Source organism: Saccopteryx bilineata, chromosome 1, assembly GCF_036850765.1.
Source record: "Saccopteryx bilineata isolate mSacBil1 chromosome 1, mSacBil1_pri_phased_curated, whole genome shotgun sequence".
Classification (NCBI taxonomy): domain Eukaryota; kingdom Metazoa; phylum Chordata; class Mammalia; order Chiroptera; family Emballonuridae; genus Saccopteryx; species Saccopteryx bilineata.
The window spans coordinates 133856638-133874210 of record NC_089490.1 but is presented as its reverse complement, the minus strand read 5'-3'; the positions used below and the strand labels follow the sequence as shown (position 1 = coordinate 133874210).

The 17573-nt window shown below is 44.1% G+C and overlaps 1 protein-coding gene across 2 annotated transcripts in view; it reads left to right on the top strand.

The window, feature by feature from the left end:
• DOCK5 (dedicator of cytokinesis 5) overlaps positions 1-17573 on the top strand; it is a 215146-nt gene that overhangs the window by 51815 nt on the left and 145758 nt on the right. For both annotated transcript variants that reach the window (XM_066267244.1, XM_066267235.1), the window contains exon 3: positions 15482-15522. In XM_066267244.1, the coding sequence (XP_066123341.1) occupies positions 15482-15522 (41 nt within the window). The remainder of the gene's footprint in view (positions 1-15481; positions 15523-17573) is intronic.

Below are 17573 nucleotides of genomic sequence, written 5' to 3'. Positions count from 1 at the left end.
GACAGGCGGGGCTGCCTTTCTCCTTCCAGGAGGAAAACGCAGGCTTCAGCATTTCCCTGTTCTCTGCAGAGGGATTTGGTATGACTTTATTATTTTTTTTCATCTTTTTTTTATTTTTATTTTTTATTTTTTACAGGGACTAAGAGAGATTCAGAGAGAGGGACAGATAGGGACAGACAGACAGGAAGGGAGAGAGATGAGAAACATCAATTCTTTGTTGCGGCTCCTTAGTTGTTCATTGATTGCTTTCTCATATGTGCCTTGACCGTGGGGCTACAGCAGACCCAGTAACCCCTTGCTCGAGCCAGCGACCTTGGGTCCAAGCTGGTGAGCTTTTTGCTCAAGTCAGATGAGCCCGCGCTCAAGCTGGTGACATTGGGGGTCTCAAACCTGGGTCTTCCACATCCTAGTCCGACGCTCTATCCACTGTACCACTGCCTGGTCAGGCTGACTTTATTATTTTTTAATTGAGATGTATTTCAAATATCATGCAGTTTACCAGTTTAAAGTGTATCATTCAATAGTTATTTACAAAGTGCACTGTTCAAAAGTTGGTCAAGCTTGATCATTGTCCACTTTCAGAACATTTTTATTACCCCAAAAGGAAACCCTGGACCCATTAGTGATCATTACCACCCAGCTCCAGGTAACCACCAACCTAATTTGTGTCACCAACCTAGACATTTCATGTAAATGGAATCATGTATAATATGTGGTCCCTTGGGACTGACTTAACCATATTTTTGAGATTCATTAAAGTTGTAGTGTGTGTCAGTACTTCATATCATTTTATTGCTGGATAACATTTTTTTCTTTTTAATATTATTAATTCAGAGGTGGGGAAGGAGAGAGACAGACTCCCACATGCACCTCGACCAGGATCCATCCAGCAAGCCCCCTATGGGGCAATGCTCTGCCCATCTGGGGTTGCTGCTCTGTTCCTTGATGACAGAGCTATTTTTAGAGCCTGAGGCAAAGGCCATGGAGCCATCCTCAGCACCTGCGGCCAACATGCTTGAAGGAGCCATGGCTGTGGGAGGGAAAGGGGGAGGGGAAGGGGAGCAGTGGAGAAGCAGATGGTCGCTTCTCCTGTGTGCCCTAACTGGGAATTGAACCCGGGACTTCCACATGCCAGGCCAATATTCTACCGCTGAACAAGCCAGCCAGGGCCTGCTCAGTAATATTCATTGTATGCTTGTATCATTTTGTTTATTCATCAATGAATGGACATTTGGGTTATTTTCACTTTTTGGCTATTAGGAGTAATGCTACTATAGATGCTCGTGTATACGTATTTGTGTGGACATACATTTTCATTTCTCTTGGGTAGATACCAGTGAGTAGAATTGCTGGCCCCATGGTAACCCTGTGTTTGACCTTTCATGAAACTGCCAGAATGATTGCTTGAACTCCAGCTCCAAAACAGGAGACCACAGCCCAAATGAGAGAGCTATCACTCACTCTATGTCATTTATTTCTTTCTGTGACTTTGCCCCTGAACTTCATGTGTTACTAAAAATGAGGGAAGCGAGTAGAATTGCCTGAGAAGCTGTATACTGCTCATCTTTGAAAGCCCCTAAAGAATTCTTTGCCTTCAGAGACTTTTTCAGGAAACTGAAGTCCTCAGGTACAGAAGCAAGTGTCCTTGCATTTCTCGTCTTTGCACTGGCCTGCCACTGCAAAGTGGTCCTTGCCACTTCTTTGCTTCCTTAAACAGACAGAGGATTTGACAGTGAGATAGTTGTTCTCTATCTTGAGTGTTCTTTAAAAGCACTGCCTCCTGGAGAGTTCACTATGGCCATTTATCGTTCAACAGTACTTACTAGTCAAGTATTATGTGCTGACGCTGTGCTCAGAGCACTTACTGAGCGCAAGAGGCGGTCTAGACACTGAGGTCACCCGAGTGACAAAACAGCAAGGCTCCTGCTCTCCTTGGGTTTTCTTTCGAGGAATAGACAAAAACAAGTGAACAAAGTAAGCAAAAAATATATATATTAAATACTTGTAAGGGCTGTGGGGAGAAAAGGATGGTGTTAAAGCACTGATGAGGGAGAAGGAGACAGAAAATGTTAGATCAGATGGTTTCACTATGTTAACTGTCCCAGGACAAGGCACTTTACCTCTCTCTGTGTTATGGTCATTTCATCTAAAATTAGGTCAATTTTGAATTGAAAGTGATGAAAAGTACGGTTTCAGTACCCCTGTGGTCTGAAGCTTTCCTTGCCTGTTATGAACCCAATTCAGGCCCAAGGTCTGTCATTCCACCAGTGGGTCCTGGCTTCCTGCATTTGATTCCTAGCTGTTGATTAATTCATGTTCAGCTTTATAAACCACTCACTAGTTCAGGAGAGTGTGGCTGATGCTAATGGTGATCTCTGGGGGTAAACATAACACAATTGGCTCCTGCTGGAAACAACAAAATGAGATAATGTCTCAAAGGCTTTCCAAACTCTGCAGAGGCAGGCGTGGCATAATGTTTGATATTATTTCAAAGGATAGCAGTGATGACTGGATGGAACCAGGAGGAAATGGGCAATCCTGAAAGTTGAGAGAAATAAAAAGAAGCATTTGTGTTTGTAGAGGTTGTCCCCAGTATACCCAAGCTATTTCATCTGCATGGAGTAAGGCCAGTTTTAAAATGCACCTTAATCAAGAAATCCACTCCATAATAATATGCAAAGGAACAAGAATGGATTATGACTTGAGCTGTACATGTTTTGGCTCTCATCTTTATAAAACAGGCTTTTTTTTAAGTAAGTATAGAGAGTTGTATTAAGACACATAAAGTTAGCCTGACCAAGTAGTGGTGCAGTGGATAGAACGTCGGACTGGGACCTGGAGGTCCCAGGTTCGAAACCCCGAGGTCACTGACTTGTGCACAGGCTCATCTGGTTTGAGCAAGGTTCACCAGCTTGGACCCAAGGTTGCTAGCTTGAGCAAGGGGTCACTCGGTCTGCTGTAGCCCCCAAGTCAAGGCGCATATGAGAAATCAATCACTGAGCAACTAATGTGCCACAACAAAGAATTGATGCTTCTCATTTCTCTCCCTTCCTGTCTGTCTGTCCCTCTCTGTCCCTCTCTCTGTCTCTGTCACACACACAAAAAAAAAAGATATGTAAAGGTCTATCAAATTTTGGCTCCATATCAAACAAAACTTTATAACAGAGGCATCAAAAAGAAGAGAGTAGTTTTAAAGCTTTTTTTTCAAGCAGAGGCTTAACAAGCATCTTTCTGAGATGTGGTAATAGGAACTGTTTTTTGAGCCACATGGTACAAAACAGAAACAAACTCACAGACACAGAGGTACCGCCAGGTCTTAGCACACTCTTGGAGAATGTCTGATTCAAAAGGGTGGTTGTCACATCCTACCATCCTGTGCCATGATGAGTCAGTCTGGGAGCCTCAACATCCTTTATTTGTTCCTCTTTTCCATTCATGTCCTTCTCTGTTTGGACACCATGCCCATCGGTCATGAGGCGAGTGAGCGACCAAGAAAATCAAAATTGATTTTTGAAAATCAGTTCTCAGCAGCATGCAGAAAGGTTTGTGCTGTAAGCTGAAACGAGGCATTTGATGTACTTGCCATTTTCCTTTACTTTGGTTACACCACCAGTCAAGAGAATTGAAAGTTGACTGTCATTCAGAGTCTATCTTCTCCCCATGTTCTGGTTGTAACAACCCCCTTTAATAATCATAAATGGCGATGAGCCCAGCAGCTGGGGTTTTATGACAAGGCTGCGTGCAAACATTTTGGCACTAGCCTGAAAAGGAGAGTAAGCCAGGTTGCATTGTGTGCTGGTCATTTCCCACATCTGCTCGACCTTTACCTTATGTACAGCTTGCCAGTGACTTATTACTGGAGACATGTGTTCTGAAATGTGTTTGTTCAAAAGATGTGTGCTGCAATGGAAGTGTTTTAACAGGAAAAGCTAATTAAAAAAGTAGAGTCTGCGAAAAGCATCATCTCAGATTTAATTTTATCAAAAAGACAATGCCTTTTATTTTTTTCTTTTGATACATTTGAGTGCTTCTAAAATTCCATCTTTTAAGTTTGTTATGTGCCTATAGGCTTATATAGGATCTTCTAGGATAGGGCTGAGAACGCTTCTTGGAGTGATGCCTTCATTCACTGTCTTTGTCATGAACTGGTACTTCAGGGGTCCCCAAACTACGGCCTGCGGGCCACATGCGGCCCCCTGAGGCCATTTATCCGGCCCCCGCCGCTTCCGGAAGGGGCATCTCTTTCATTGATGGTCAGTGAGCAAAGCGCAGTGTCACTCACGTACAGTACTACTTCCGATGACGTGGGACGCACGCGTCATATCACTTGTTACAGCTAGCAGTGACAAATACGGAACTAGATATTGACCATCTCATTAGCCAAAAGCAGGCCCATAGTTCCCATTGAAATACTGGTCAGTTTGTTGATTCAAATTTACTTGTTCTTTATTTTAAATATTGTATTTGTTTCCGTTTTGGTTTTTTTTACTTTAAAATAAGATATGTGCAGTGTGCATAGGGATTTGTTCATAGTTTTTTTTATAGTCTGGCCCTCCAATGGTCTGAGGGACAGTGAACTGGCCCCTTGTGTAAAAAGTTTGGGGACCCCAGTGGTACTTGGACGTGGCCCTTTTGGGCGGTTGCCCATGCACCTAAGGAGGCAAGCTCAACCCAAAGCAGAGATGCAGCTGAGATGCCCCAGAGGGAGGTTCTCCTGAGCTTATGGTGTCCTACAATTTTTGGTCCCCAAAGGGTCTTAGTTGGATCAAGGGGGTAGGAGGAAGCAAAGTGATAGGCAGACCTCTTTCATCCCACGAACATCCATGTTCGCTCGTGGCTGTGCTCACTCCTCGGTGCTGGGCCAGTTGCATTATTTGTTGTGTAACTTCTCTCAAAAACGTCTTTGGTATTTAGCCCATGGTGAAACATAATACATCAAATCATTACAGGGCTGGGTGAGACTCGGTTAAGGATTTATGTAAGGAGAAAGTTCTAGAGGAAATGAGATCTGTCTCCTCTTGCTTCTACCTGGAGAGAGAACGCTGAATGTGCACCTGTGCTCTGCTCAGACTACTCTGGGTCACTTATGATCTTCAAAAGCATGGAAGGACACTGATACCCTTGTAAATGTTAACTACACCAGAGTGACTCCATTTTTTTTTTTTTTTTTTTTTTTGTATTTTTCTGAAGCTGAAAACGGGGAGAGACAGTCAGACAGACTCCCGCATGCGCCCGACCGGGATCCACCCGGCACGCCCACCAGGGGCGACGCTCTGCCCACCAGGGGGCGATGTTCTGCCCCTCCGGGGCGTTGCTCTGCCGCAACCAGAGCCACTCTAGCGCCTGGGGCAGAGGCCAAGGAGCCATCCCCAGCGCCCGGGCCATCTTTGCTCCAATGGAGCCTTGGCTGCGGGAGGGGAAGAGAGAGACAGAGAGGAAGGAGGGGGGGGGTGGAGAAGCAAATGGGCACTTCTCCTATGTGCCCTGGCCGGGAATCGAACCCGGGTCCCCCGCATGCCAGGCCGACGCTCTACCGCTGAGCCAACCGGCCAGGGTCAGAGTGACTCCATTTTACCCACCCACTGAAACAAAGCACTCAGCAGAAAGCGTCGCAGGAGCATAAGACGTGCCACCCAGAAGGTGTCACAAGTGCAGGAGAACTAAGTTCTTCCCCTGGCCTCACTGCCATATGTAACAGGCTACAAAAAGGCACGGATGAGGCAAGGTGGGCACGATTCTGGTTAAGGAAGTATTATTATCAGTCTAACCCTATTTTCTGTGTACTGTCTCCAGTGTTTGTCATTTGAACATGGATTTTAAGTGTGTGTACATTTAACGTGGACAGTAGGAATGTCAGATTTTAACCTGGCACATTTAGTCCATCTTCTAAATGGCAGGGCCAGTGGTCACCGAATTCCTGACCTTTAACACTCGTTTTTGTTTTCACCAGTCCAGCTTTAAGACTGATGCGGTGGATGGAGTTGAAGGAATGGGAAGAAGGCAGGGGGGATTGTTTTAATGAGTGTGACTATCAGAGTTCTTGCCCACTGAATGCTAAATCAGGCTCATTTTGGCAGCTTTTGAGGTCTTTTTTGGCTGCATTGTCTCTGCTCAGGCCCTGGGTTGTTCCAGCCCGTGTTCCTCAATCATTCCAGCCATTGTCACATGGTCTTTATATCACCCAGGTTTGTTCTTCTACTTTAATTTAACTTTATTTTATTTCTGGGTTCTCTTTTGCATGGTAATCTTTTCTGTCATTTTCTTATTCTGTTGGAAAATAAAATGATGTCTTCAACAGGGGCTCTGGCTTTGGAGCGCAGGCTGCCCGCCCCAAGCATGGAGTGCCGGCTGCAGGCGACGCTTCGGCGCTGTGGCCATCAGTGAAGGAAGGGCAGTTGGAGCGGTTTTGCTCCTTCTTCCAGCACCACAGACAGGCCTCAGAAAACAAGTGAAATAGAGCTCTATATGGCGTCCCACTGTCATCAGCATAGCAGCCAGATGACGGCCATGGAGGAGGAGCTAGTCCCTGAATCTGTTGTTTCCCAATTTGCCTGACAGGTTCCATACCCTGCCGTGTGTACAGGCACTGAGCTGAGGGCTTTGGTGTACTCACTCTCAGCTCCTGTAGTCCTGGGTGATCACAGTTACTGAGGTTTGTTTAAAGATGTGGCAGTCAGGTAAAGAAACTCAAAGATGTTTTTTAGAATCGTGCAAGAGCGATTTGCAGCCAAGGCACCGCTGCGACTGGTAACCTCCGCACTGCAGCCTGTCATTCCAGCTTTCTAGAGCTCCTTGAGTAAGTTAGAGAAAGGGATCACACAGGATGGAAATTAAAGCCAGTAGCAAGAAGGACTAATTTTTTTAAAAAGGATTACTTTGCTTTAAGAAAGGAAGAAAAAGCCAGACGCAGCAAATATAAAGGGAATTGGCCTACAAGGGTGTTGATTAGACAAGAGGGGATTGTATTTCCATCTCACTGAGTTCTGGGCGCCTGCGAAGTCACAGAGGTTCCCGGTTTTGCAGTGGACTCGTGGGTGTGTCGTCTCTCCATTCTGTGGAGAGTGGGATTCGGTTCTGCCCCTTGCCTACCCTAACTGGGCCAGGTCCTTCTGCCTCTGGGAGCGTCTCCAACATCACCATCTATGGCAGGCCACCTCAAGGAACCTCAGTGTTGTAGCTGAGGAGTTGGATGTGATGCAGTAATGAGATGGAAAAAAAGAAAAAAGAATGTTTCTCTGGAAGGAAATTTAGGAGATGGAACCTTATTTCCTTAACAGCTAAAGAAGCAGAGTCCTATGGAGCTGGTTAGCACAGAACCAGGGTGGGGCTGAGCCTGTGGATTTCCGTCCTCTGAAGGAGCCGGGCCTCTTCTTTTCTAGACAGTGTGGCGTCAGGTGGGTTCACGCTCCGACCTGTGAAGCTCTGCCCACTGGTCCTGGGGTCCAGGAAGAGAGAAGGGTCCTCTGGCCTCGTGGTCCGGCTGCGCCGCACAGGTGGAGATTTCACTGCATGGTTCTTGCATCAGTCTATTCTGTGCATGGCTGCTGACTCGAGGATACCCTCTCCTTCTCATTACTGCTGTCATCAGAAGCTTACCGAGAGTGCCTGCTGCGTGCCAGGTGCTGCAAGACTTTCTCTCTTGCTCGTCTAAGAAGTTAAATCAGCCTCACCAGGCGGTGGCGCAGTGGATAGAGCGTCGGACTGGGATGCAGAGGACCCAGGTTCGAGACCCCGTGGTCACCAGCTTGAGCACGGGCTCATCTGGTTTAAGCAAAAGCCCACCAGCTTGAACCCAAGGTTGCTGGCTCCAGCAAGGGGTTACTCGGTCTGCTGAAGGCCCGCAGTCAGGGCACATATGAGAAAGCAATCAATGAACAACTAAGGTGTTGCAATGCGCAATGAAAAACTAATGATTGATGCTTCTCATCTCTCTTCGTTCATGTCTGTCTGTCCCTGTCTATCCCTCTCTCTGACTCACTCTCTGTCTCTGTAAAAAATAAAAAAATTAAAAAAAATTAAAAATTAAAAAAAAAAAAATTAAAAAAAAAAATCAACGATGGAACCACATCTCTCTTCCCACTTACGTGGCGTGCCAGTGCTTGTGTGTGTGTTTTCCGTTGGGGGGATTCCATGGCCACACTTTCCTCACCCTGAGAGCTAGTGTGTGTGAGTGCCCCATGTGTGACCCCCCAGTACAACCCGAGGCGGGAAGGAAAGAGCATGAACTGGCCTGCAGTTGTAGCTGCACCCCCAGTGTTGACAGTAAGTCGCTGATTGACTTTGGACAGCCCTCTCGGCTCAGCATCTGTATTTCCTCTTTTAAAATGTTAGGGTGTTAAATTTCAGGGAACTCTGAGTCTTTGGGGTGCTCCCACTTCCAACATCTATCTGCTTATCTCAAAGGCATTAAACGAGAGCTAGGATAACTAACCAAGTGGAGTGAATTGTCCTGCAAAAAGGTACATAAGAATAGAATCATCTTTTGCCATCTTTGGGTCCTTTTACTGTCCTTTCTGCCTTACAGCTTCTTTCAAAAGCCACAGTGAGCTGCTCAGGGCTTTTGGAAAGTGAGCATCCTGAAGCCTGAGGCTCTGGAAGGCTTGTGAATGTGCTGCCTACAGGCGAGGATCCAGCAGCTGAGCCCTGTCTTTGTCCTGTGAGCTGTTTCTGCTCACTGCTTTCCCCAGAGGGACCACAGGCACAGGTGGGAGGGGGGAGGGATACTCACTGGGTGCAGGAGGATAGGCTGTGACCATGGAAACCTAACAGGCTTACCTGGCCCCCAGGGGATGAAATCTTTGACCTTGGCCTAGTTAACTGCGCTGAACCTAGCCAACTACCAGACCAGTGACACTGAAAGGAAAAACAACAGGATTCAGCACCTGCTCTTCCCCAGCTCCACCCCCCCCCACACACACACACATTATGGGTGCCCGTGAACAGTGTGTATGGCTCCTACTTGTTTCCGATATTTTTAATTCCTGGGAGGCCAAAAATAATGTCAGGTTGTGCAATAATGTGAATGAATGTACGTCTTGCCCCTGAACTGCACACTTAAAAATGGTTAATTAGTTGTTATATATTTTTACTACAATAAAAAACAAATTTATTGATTAGGGGAAGAGGAAACTCATTTGTCTTGGAACTGCAAAATAATTTTACAAAACCCACTCCATGACTTAAACAACTAAATGATGCTTTTGTGGCTCAAAAACTTCATAGTCCCCCTGTCATTACCATATCATGTTCATGATTCTCTCTTGTGTGAGGCTGTTTCCAAGCATTACCATTAAAAGCTCTTTTGTACTTAATTGTTTAGAGATGCTATTTCTTTTCTCCTTAAAGACAGGGTCTGGCACACTGGTGTTCAATAAGCATTCCTATGTATAATGAATGAATGGACACATTAGTGATGTAAATCCTCAGCTCTAAGGTTCCTTCTCAGAAATTTTTCTGATGAGCTTTGGAAGCCACCCCACCCTACTTGCCACCCTCCCGCACCTTGCCCTTTCATTGCTTTATAACTGTGGGATGACTTTGTTTCTTTGCTTGTCTGTTAACGTGAGCATATGTTTTTCTCTTCCCTTTGTAAAATGACGTGGAAGGATAAAGCCGTTTGGAGTCTTGTTCTCCTGCCATCTCTTCTGTTGAATGAGTAAACTAATCTCCAATCTGTGATTGAATTTTTGAAAATAGCAAAACTCGTTCAGAATCAGTTTTGAAGGTAAAGTGATAAATTAAGATGGATAATGTCTTTGGGAAGGCACAGTACAGAGTAGAAGTAGTGAAGAAATGGTTCTTTGGTTTTTCACGTGTGACTCCAACTGGTTTCAGAAGCAGTTTCAAAATATAAGAGTCAGTAATCCTTGGGCAGCCCATTATCATTGAGCGCTATGACACTTTGAGGTGGTTGCTTTGTAATGTTCAACTGAGAGTGTAAATTTTGTATGGTTTTTAAAAATTGCAATACAATGTATTTGTAGTGAACCACATTCATATTAGGTATAGAGTTCTATGAGTATTATTAACAAGTGAATGCATCCTCCCATCAAGATACACCGTGTTTCCCTTGCCCCAGAAAATTCCCTCTTGTCTTCTTCCACACAATTCTGACCCCCCTACCCCAAAACCAGCACTGTTTTCATTTGGACCACCATGGATTCCTTTGCCTCAGGGCTCTATGGACCTACCTGTATTTCACATTCAGTCTTTCTGACAGGCGTGTTCATCTCCTTTCAGTATCTCAGCCAGTGAGACTGTTTCTTTCGTTTTTGTATTTTTTTCTGAAGTTGGAAACGGGGAGGCAATCAGACAGACTCCTGCATGCGCCCGACCCGGATCCACCTGGCACGCCCACCAGGGGGCAATGCTCTGCCCATCTGGGGCGTTGCTCTGTTGTAACTAGAGCCATTCTAGCGCCTGAGGCAGAGGCCATGGAGCCATCCTCAGCGCCAGGGCAAACTTTGCTCCAATGGAGCCTCGGCTACGGGAGGGGAAGAGAGAGACAGAGAGGAAGGAGAGGGGGAGGGGTGGAGAAGCAGATGGGCACTTCTCCTGTGTGCCCTAGCTGGGAATCAAACCTGGGACTTCTGCACACCAGGCCGATGCTCTACCACTGAGCCAGCCGGCCAGGGCCAGCATCAGTATTTTTAAAGTTCCCCTGGGCAGTCAGGCTTGAGAATCATCCCTCCCTCTAACCATCAGACTGTTCTTCCCTTTCAGGACTGGCTCCGTTGAGCTTCTCAGAGTGACCTTCCCTTGATCCCTTTATCTAAAGGGGTTTCATGTCACCCATCATTCTTTCCCATGATACTCGTTTGGAGCACTTCCTAGCATTGTCATTATTTGAGATAATCTTATTTACATATTTTTTTTCAAAACTCATAATAATGCTTGCTCTCTGCTACACTTTGGTGCCTAAATTAGTGCTTAATAAATATTTGAGTGACCATGTATCAAGGGCAGAAGAGCCAGGGGAGGGACCTGTCGTACAGAAGCTAGAAACTGCGAGAGACAGGTGAGGGGAAGTGGAACAGATGGAAAGAGTCTGACTGATGGAAGTTATCTGAGAAAGCAGATAAAGTGAGCAGTTTGACAGTGGAATTAGGAACTCTCTTATATTTCAAATCAGAACACACAGAGTGTTTTCTTTTTCTTTTTTCTGGATTGGAGCAGTCCCAGAAAAACAGAAATGACTGGTATTCCAAATGGAAGAGCAACTCACAGTGTGGCATCACTTTTGCTGTTCACTATGGTTACTATAAACTTACTCTCTGAGACTGTCCTTTACCTAAATATGAGAGTAGCCCTCTGGATTCAGACATCTGCCCGACCATCCCCTTCATGTCAATAATTTACTAATGTAAGAGAGCATCTGAGATTCCTACCAGTTTTGTCACTCATTTGGTTTATAGCTGCTTATTGATACACCATCGCTACCTGTTTTCATCGTGATACATTCAGAAACCTAATTGTATTACTGTACTTAACTATGATTATCAGGCTTTAAATATTGGGGTTAATTGAGTAATTGTGTTCTTGCTTATATCACAACCCAGATTTATAATGTAGAGGTGAGCAAACATTATCTTTTTTTTTTTTTTTTTGTACTTTTCTGAAGCTGGAAACGGGGAGAGACAGTCAGACAGACTCCTGCATGCACCCGACCGGGATCCACCCGGCACGCCCACCAGGGGCGACGCTCTGCCCACCAGGGGGCGATACTCTGCCCCTCCGGGGCATCACTCTGTCACGACCAGAGCCACTCTAGCGCCTGGGGCAGAGGCCAAGGAGCCATCTTTGCTCCAATGGAGCCTTGGCTGCGGGAGGGGAAGAGAGAGACAGAGAGGAAGGAGGGGGTGGGGGTGGAGAAGCAAATGGGCGCTTCTCCTATGTGCCCTGGCCGGGAATCGACCCCGGGTCCCCCGCACGCCAGGCCAACGCTCTACCGCTGAGCCAACCGGCCAGGGCCAGCAAACATTATCTTGACAGAACTTTAGTCCTTCTTTGTGCATACCATTAGAAGGCGGCTCTTTAGAAAAGACAATAATACCAAAAATAAAAATAAAAATGAGGAAGAGGAAGAAGAAGAAGGATAAGAAGAAAAAGACCAAATATGAAATGAATTGACCCATAAAAGAAGCCATAGGCATGAGTCTGCATGAGCTACGCAGGGCTGCTGAGGACAGGATGCTGTAGGCATCACTCATTTACAGGATCGCCCACCATGAGTGGAAGCCGATCCAACAGCATTAACAACTCTTGCATTATTACCATATCCATTGCATTTATTAGCAACTGAATTTATAGAGTCTGGATAGTATATGACTAAAACTTCAGGCATAAACAGTATTCTTCTACTGCCTGATGCCATGCAAAATGTTTGATTTTACAAGTTTGGCATGCCCTGGCCAGGTGGCTCAGTGGATAAAGTGTTGTCTCAGTGCACCGAGGTTGCGGTTTCAACCCCTGGTCAAGTCACAGAGCAAGGCAATCAGTGAGGGTACAACTAAATGGAACAAGTAAGTGAAACAACAAGTTGATGCTTTGCTCTTTCTCTCACTCATTATCTCTCTCTCTCTCTTTCTCTCCCTCTCCCTCTTCTCCCCTGCTTCCTCTTTCTCTCTCTCTCTCTCAAATCAATGGAAAAATTACAGATTCAACATGGTAATTTTTGTGCCTTTAGATAGGGCTTTTACACACACCACAATTCTAGAGGAGGATAAAAAAGTTTTCAAAAATGACAAGTTTAGGAAGCATAATTAATTCTATGATGAGAGGCTGTGCAAAAATACTGTTTACAGAAGTACAGGCAGATTCCTCTCTGAGAGTGAGGTAGAGTGTGACTTGTACAGCTTGGTTTTATAGGGGTTAAAACACTGAGGGGTTAAAACTGGTTGGAGGAGAATCAAGTATTACTTCTCAGCTTGCCTCCCCCCCCCCCCATCCCAGGATGAAGTTGAAGCCATTCATCCAAGTGACAGTATTTTCATGTTAGCAGACCCAAGCAAGTGTGTACCAATGGTAAAGATCTGGAGATGGGAGAAATACAGGTAGTCTCCAGGTTACAAACAAGATTTGTTCTGTGGGTTCTTAAGTTGAATCTGTATGTAAGTTGGAACAAGTACATTTACCTATTAAATGCAATTTAGACAGATGTTTGTCTTAACATAGTATTTATTTTTACCTTTCTATGCATATAAATACTTAAATATTTTCTGATCCACAGAACCTCTCATTTGTAACCCAGCGACTTTCTGTATTTAGCTTGGTGTTATACCTGGATCTCTTGCACACTTTGGCGTTCTGAATGGATAGCAGTATTTCCTGTTCCAGTATCTTTCAACCATGGGCCTTGATGCAAACCTATAATAATTCCACAGGACAATACCCTGGTTTTCCTTGTAAAAAAAGCAGTAGCACAATTTTTTTTTACTTTTTTTTTATTATTCATTTTAGAGAGGAGAGGGAGAGACAGAGGGAGAAAGAGAGAAGGGGGGGAGGAGCTGGAAGCATCAACTCCCATATGTGCTTTGACCAGGCAAGCCCAGGATTTCGAACTGGCGACCTCAGAATTTATTATTTTTGAATACCAACAGTTTAAAGTGTTTTAAAATTTTTTCCATTGATTTGAGAGAGAGAGAGGAAGAGAGAAGCATCAACTCATTGTTCCACTTAGTTGTGCACTGATTGGTTCCTTTTCATATGTGCCCGGACTGGGATCAACCTGTGACTTCAGGGCACTGGGATGATGCTGTACCTACTGAACCACCTGGCCAGGGCGTCAGTAAACTTTTGTTATTAAATCTATACACAAAGAAGGTAAATTCAACTTTCTATTAGTAGCATGTCCAAAATAGATTGTGTGTCTATTTTTTGGGTGATTTTGTATAGAATTTGTATAGAACAAATTACAAGAATGGTCTATAACCCTATTAGCCCTTGCCTAACATTTTAATTACAACTTGTATCTATTCAATGCATGTTAAGGGCTGCTTTACACATATGTGCCTCTTATAACTGGATGTCTGATGGGCACAGAGAATGAGGAAAATTATTACAGTGAATTGCCTATAGTAAGTGTTTAATAAATATTTGATATAAAATATGTGTTTATAGACAGATTAAATTGTATACTCTTCAAAATAGAGGGGCAGAACATCTGTAAATGTATGTGTGTTTATTATAATTTTGAAAAGGAAATTAAAGGCTTTTCTTTAAGCCTCATCAAGCAAACACATAAAGTCTCTTTATTATGGGTGGGTGGGGTGCTTGTAGCATTGCCAGGGATTATTTGAAATGTTGTTTTATTATTTGTTTCAACTTTTTTAGGTGCAAATATTTATATAAGATTTGCTACTACAATTTAAAGTTGTTCCAGAATAATGGATTCTTATGCTTGGAACTTAGGGAGAAAAAGAGGGAGAGGGAGAGAAACAGAGATAGAGAAAGAGAGAGAAAAAGGAGAAAGAAGGTGAAGAAAGAGAGGATAAAGGCGAGAGATGAAGAGAGAGAAAGGGAGAAAAAGAGAGGGAGGAAGGAGGGGAGGAAAGGAGAAAGTGAGAGAGATGATATAAATTATTTTAAAATACCTATTTTAATATTATAAGGTGACTTGTAGACTGTATATATGTGGTTGAAAGTCCAGATTCACTCATACAAAAAACACTTATGACTATAAGATGTTAATTAAGGTGTTAAGAGGTTGGACTGCCTTCTGTCCTTTTTTTTTTTTTCCCAGTCTATCCTTTCTGCAAAGGAGCAGAGATGAAGAATGATTCTAAATGAATTTTAAATCCTTTATTTATTAAGAGAATAAAGCTCTAAAATTGCTTTAGATCAGGGGTCCCCAAACTTTTTACACAGGGGGCCAGTTCACTGTCCCTCAGACCGTTGGAGGGCTGGACTATAAAAAAAATCTATGAACAAATCCCTATGCACACTGCACATACCTTATTTTAAAGTTAAAAAATGAAACAAGAACAAATACAATATTTTAAATAAAGAACAAGTAAATTTAAATCAACAAACTGACCAGTATTTCAATGGGAACTATGGGCCTGCTTTTGGCTAATGAGATGGTCAATGTCCGGTTCCATATTTGTCACTGCTAGCCGTAACAAGTGATATGACGCTCTTCTGGAGCCGTGATACGTGCATCCTGCGTCACTGGAAGTAGTACTGTATGTGAGCGATGCCACGTTTTGCAGTGCCGCCACATACAGTGCTCATCTCACTGACCACCAATGAAAGAGGTGCCCCTTCCGGAAGTGCGGCGGGGGCCGGATAAATGGCCTCAGGGGGACCCCTGCTTTAGATTTTTATTGTATAATAACCAAATTGTGGATATTCTAACATACTGTGTGCTAATTGTCTCTTGTATTCCATCCTAGATTATAAGGATTTTAAGGATTATATTGCTAATATCTTTATATTATCCAAGATAACATAAAAGATTTTGTGTTCTCTTTTACCTTGACAGGTTGGTACAGAGGATATACCCTTCAAAATAAATCCAAAAAGGTATGGCTTATCATTCCATTTTTGAGTTTGAAATCTGTCTGCAAGTTTTGTTTGGTTTCTGATACCATATCTGCTCTCTGTGCCTCTAGACCTCACTTGCTTTCTCTCTGATAGCTGTTCTCTAGATATGAAAGCAAATTCCCTGAGCTCTGTGCCACAATAAAAGAGTACAGATCCCATCAACCATTCTTCCCAGTAGCCAACTCAGGATAAAGGCCTACAGGTGAATTTGCAGATAAGGCTGGGCCTTCATAGGCTTCTTGCTTCCTGTCCCTCAAGCTAAGCAGTCTGGTGATAACAGTGACTCATTATCATTGGCTCTGTCTTTTGGGGACAGACCCATGCCTCTCTCATCCTTTAACTGCAATGCTGAACTCTCAGAACTAAAAGGTCTCCCATTTCCACTTGATTCTTTCCCCTGTTGTAAGATGGACCAACCACAGCAGTAGTTTTCAAATTGTGAACCCCACAACCCCAAAAACATGTCATGAAATCAATATGGTGGGTTACAGCCACTGTTTTGCAGAAAAATAAAACTGAAAAACAAAAGAAGATGGAATGCCAGGGTAAGTATTATTTTATGAAACTTATTTTGGTCCATTGTCTTACATATTTTATGTAGTTAAAATTATGTTGTAAATACTGAGTTGCCACATGTAAAGCCAGTAGCCACGGCCACCATCACAGCCACCTGGCCCATGCAGGTTCGCATTAGATTCAGACAGTCAGTAATGAAACAACGGAGCCAAGAAGGTGGTGGGCCATCACCTTTAATCCTAGCTTGCACCCAGTGGAGAAGAAATACACACAGTGGGAAAACACTTCCCTTTCCATTCAGGGCTCCCAAAGCCACTGACTTATCTGAGTTTGCTAGAATCAAAGGTTTCTACCTCACCAGCCTTATTCACCTCTGTTCCCCATCTTCTCTCTGCACAAACTCTGCACAAACTGGCTTCTCCTTCAGCGCTCCGCCATCTTGGCTGCCTCTCTTCTCCACGTGGCCTTTCTCAGCTCTCTCCTCTAATGCTAATCTCAGGAACCGAGAGAGCAAGCTCCCAGTCTGCCCCCATTTTATAGTGTAGAAATTAAAACCTTTAATCCAATATACAAACAAGGAAGTCTCTGATACAAAGTCACTTATCTGAGGCATGATGGGATTCCTCATGAGAGTGCACCACCCCACATCATGCAATCAGTCAAGGGTGTGGAGACAAGCTTAGTCATAAAACTAAGCCTTAGACTATAATGACTCTGCCAGCTTACACCCTGTCCCCCACACCCAATACAAACTATAAGCGAGCAAACATATACATCAATTAACAAACTTATTTGACCAACACCACAAAAATGGGTGAAGAGTGTGGAAAGTCCTGGCCCAGGTGGGTTCTTTTTCTCAGTGCCAATGCTACTAATCCGCAAGCTGAACAAACTCTATGAATTATGTTAGTGCCCCTCGGGCTGTCAGGTCTGTTGAGCTCTTTCCGTGGACCCTGCACACAGGGGCAGCGTAGTGTCCAAGTGCTTTCCATTGGAAGATCCATGTTGGTAGGGCTGCGATATTTCACAATTAGTTCACATGTAAAGTAGAGAATTAGGAATGGGGTGAGGGCAATGTTTTAGAATTTATCAAGAGGTGGAAAAAACAAAAACAAAAATACACAGCTCTTATTATGAGATAGAAAGGCTTTTTCTGGGCCCTGAGCTCTTCTAACATTACTTCTATGAGGGGTAGGCGTTACAAATCAGGGCTGTCCTGGTCCAGCTTTCCACCTTGTGGGCACTTCAGTCCCACTCAGCATTTGCACTTGCCTGTGGGCACACGCACACGTTGTCAACTTTGACAGTGTAATAATCTACCGACCCGAAGGAGGGTTTGCTTGAGATGTGACTATCAACTCCCACAGTGTTGCTCCTTTGCTCCCTCCCCAAATCCTGATGCTATTTCTACCCACAGACTGTTGCTCATACCACATGTCCTCGTGTACAGCTTAATTGTTTTCATTTTATGTCTTGCTGACTTTAACTCCTCCAAGTCTTCAGATAGGGCATGA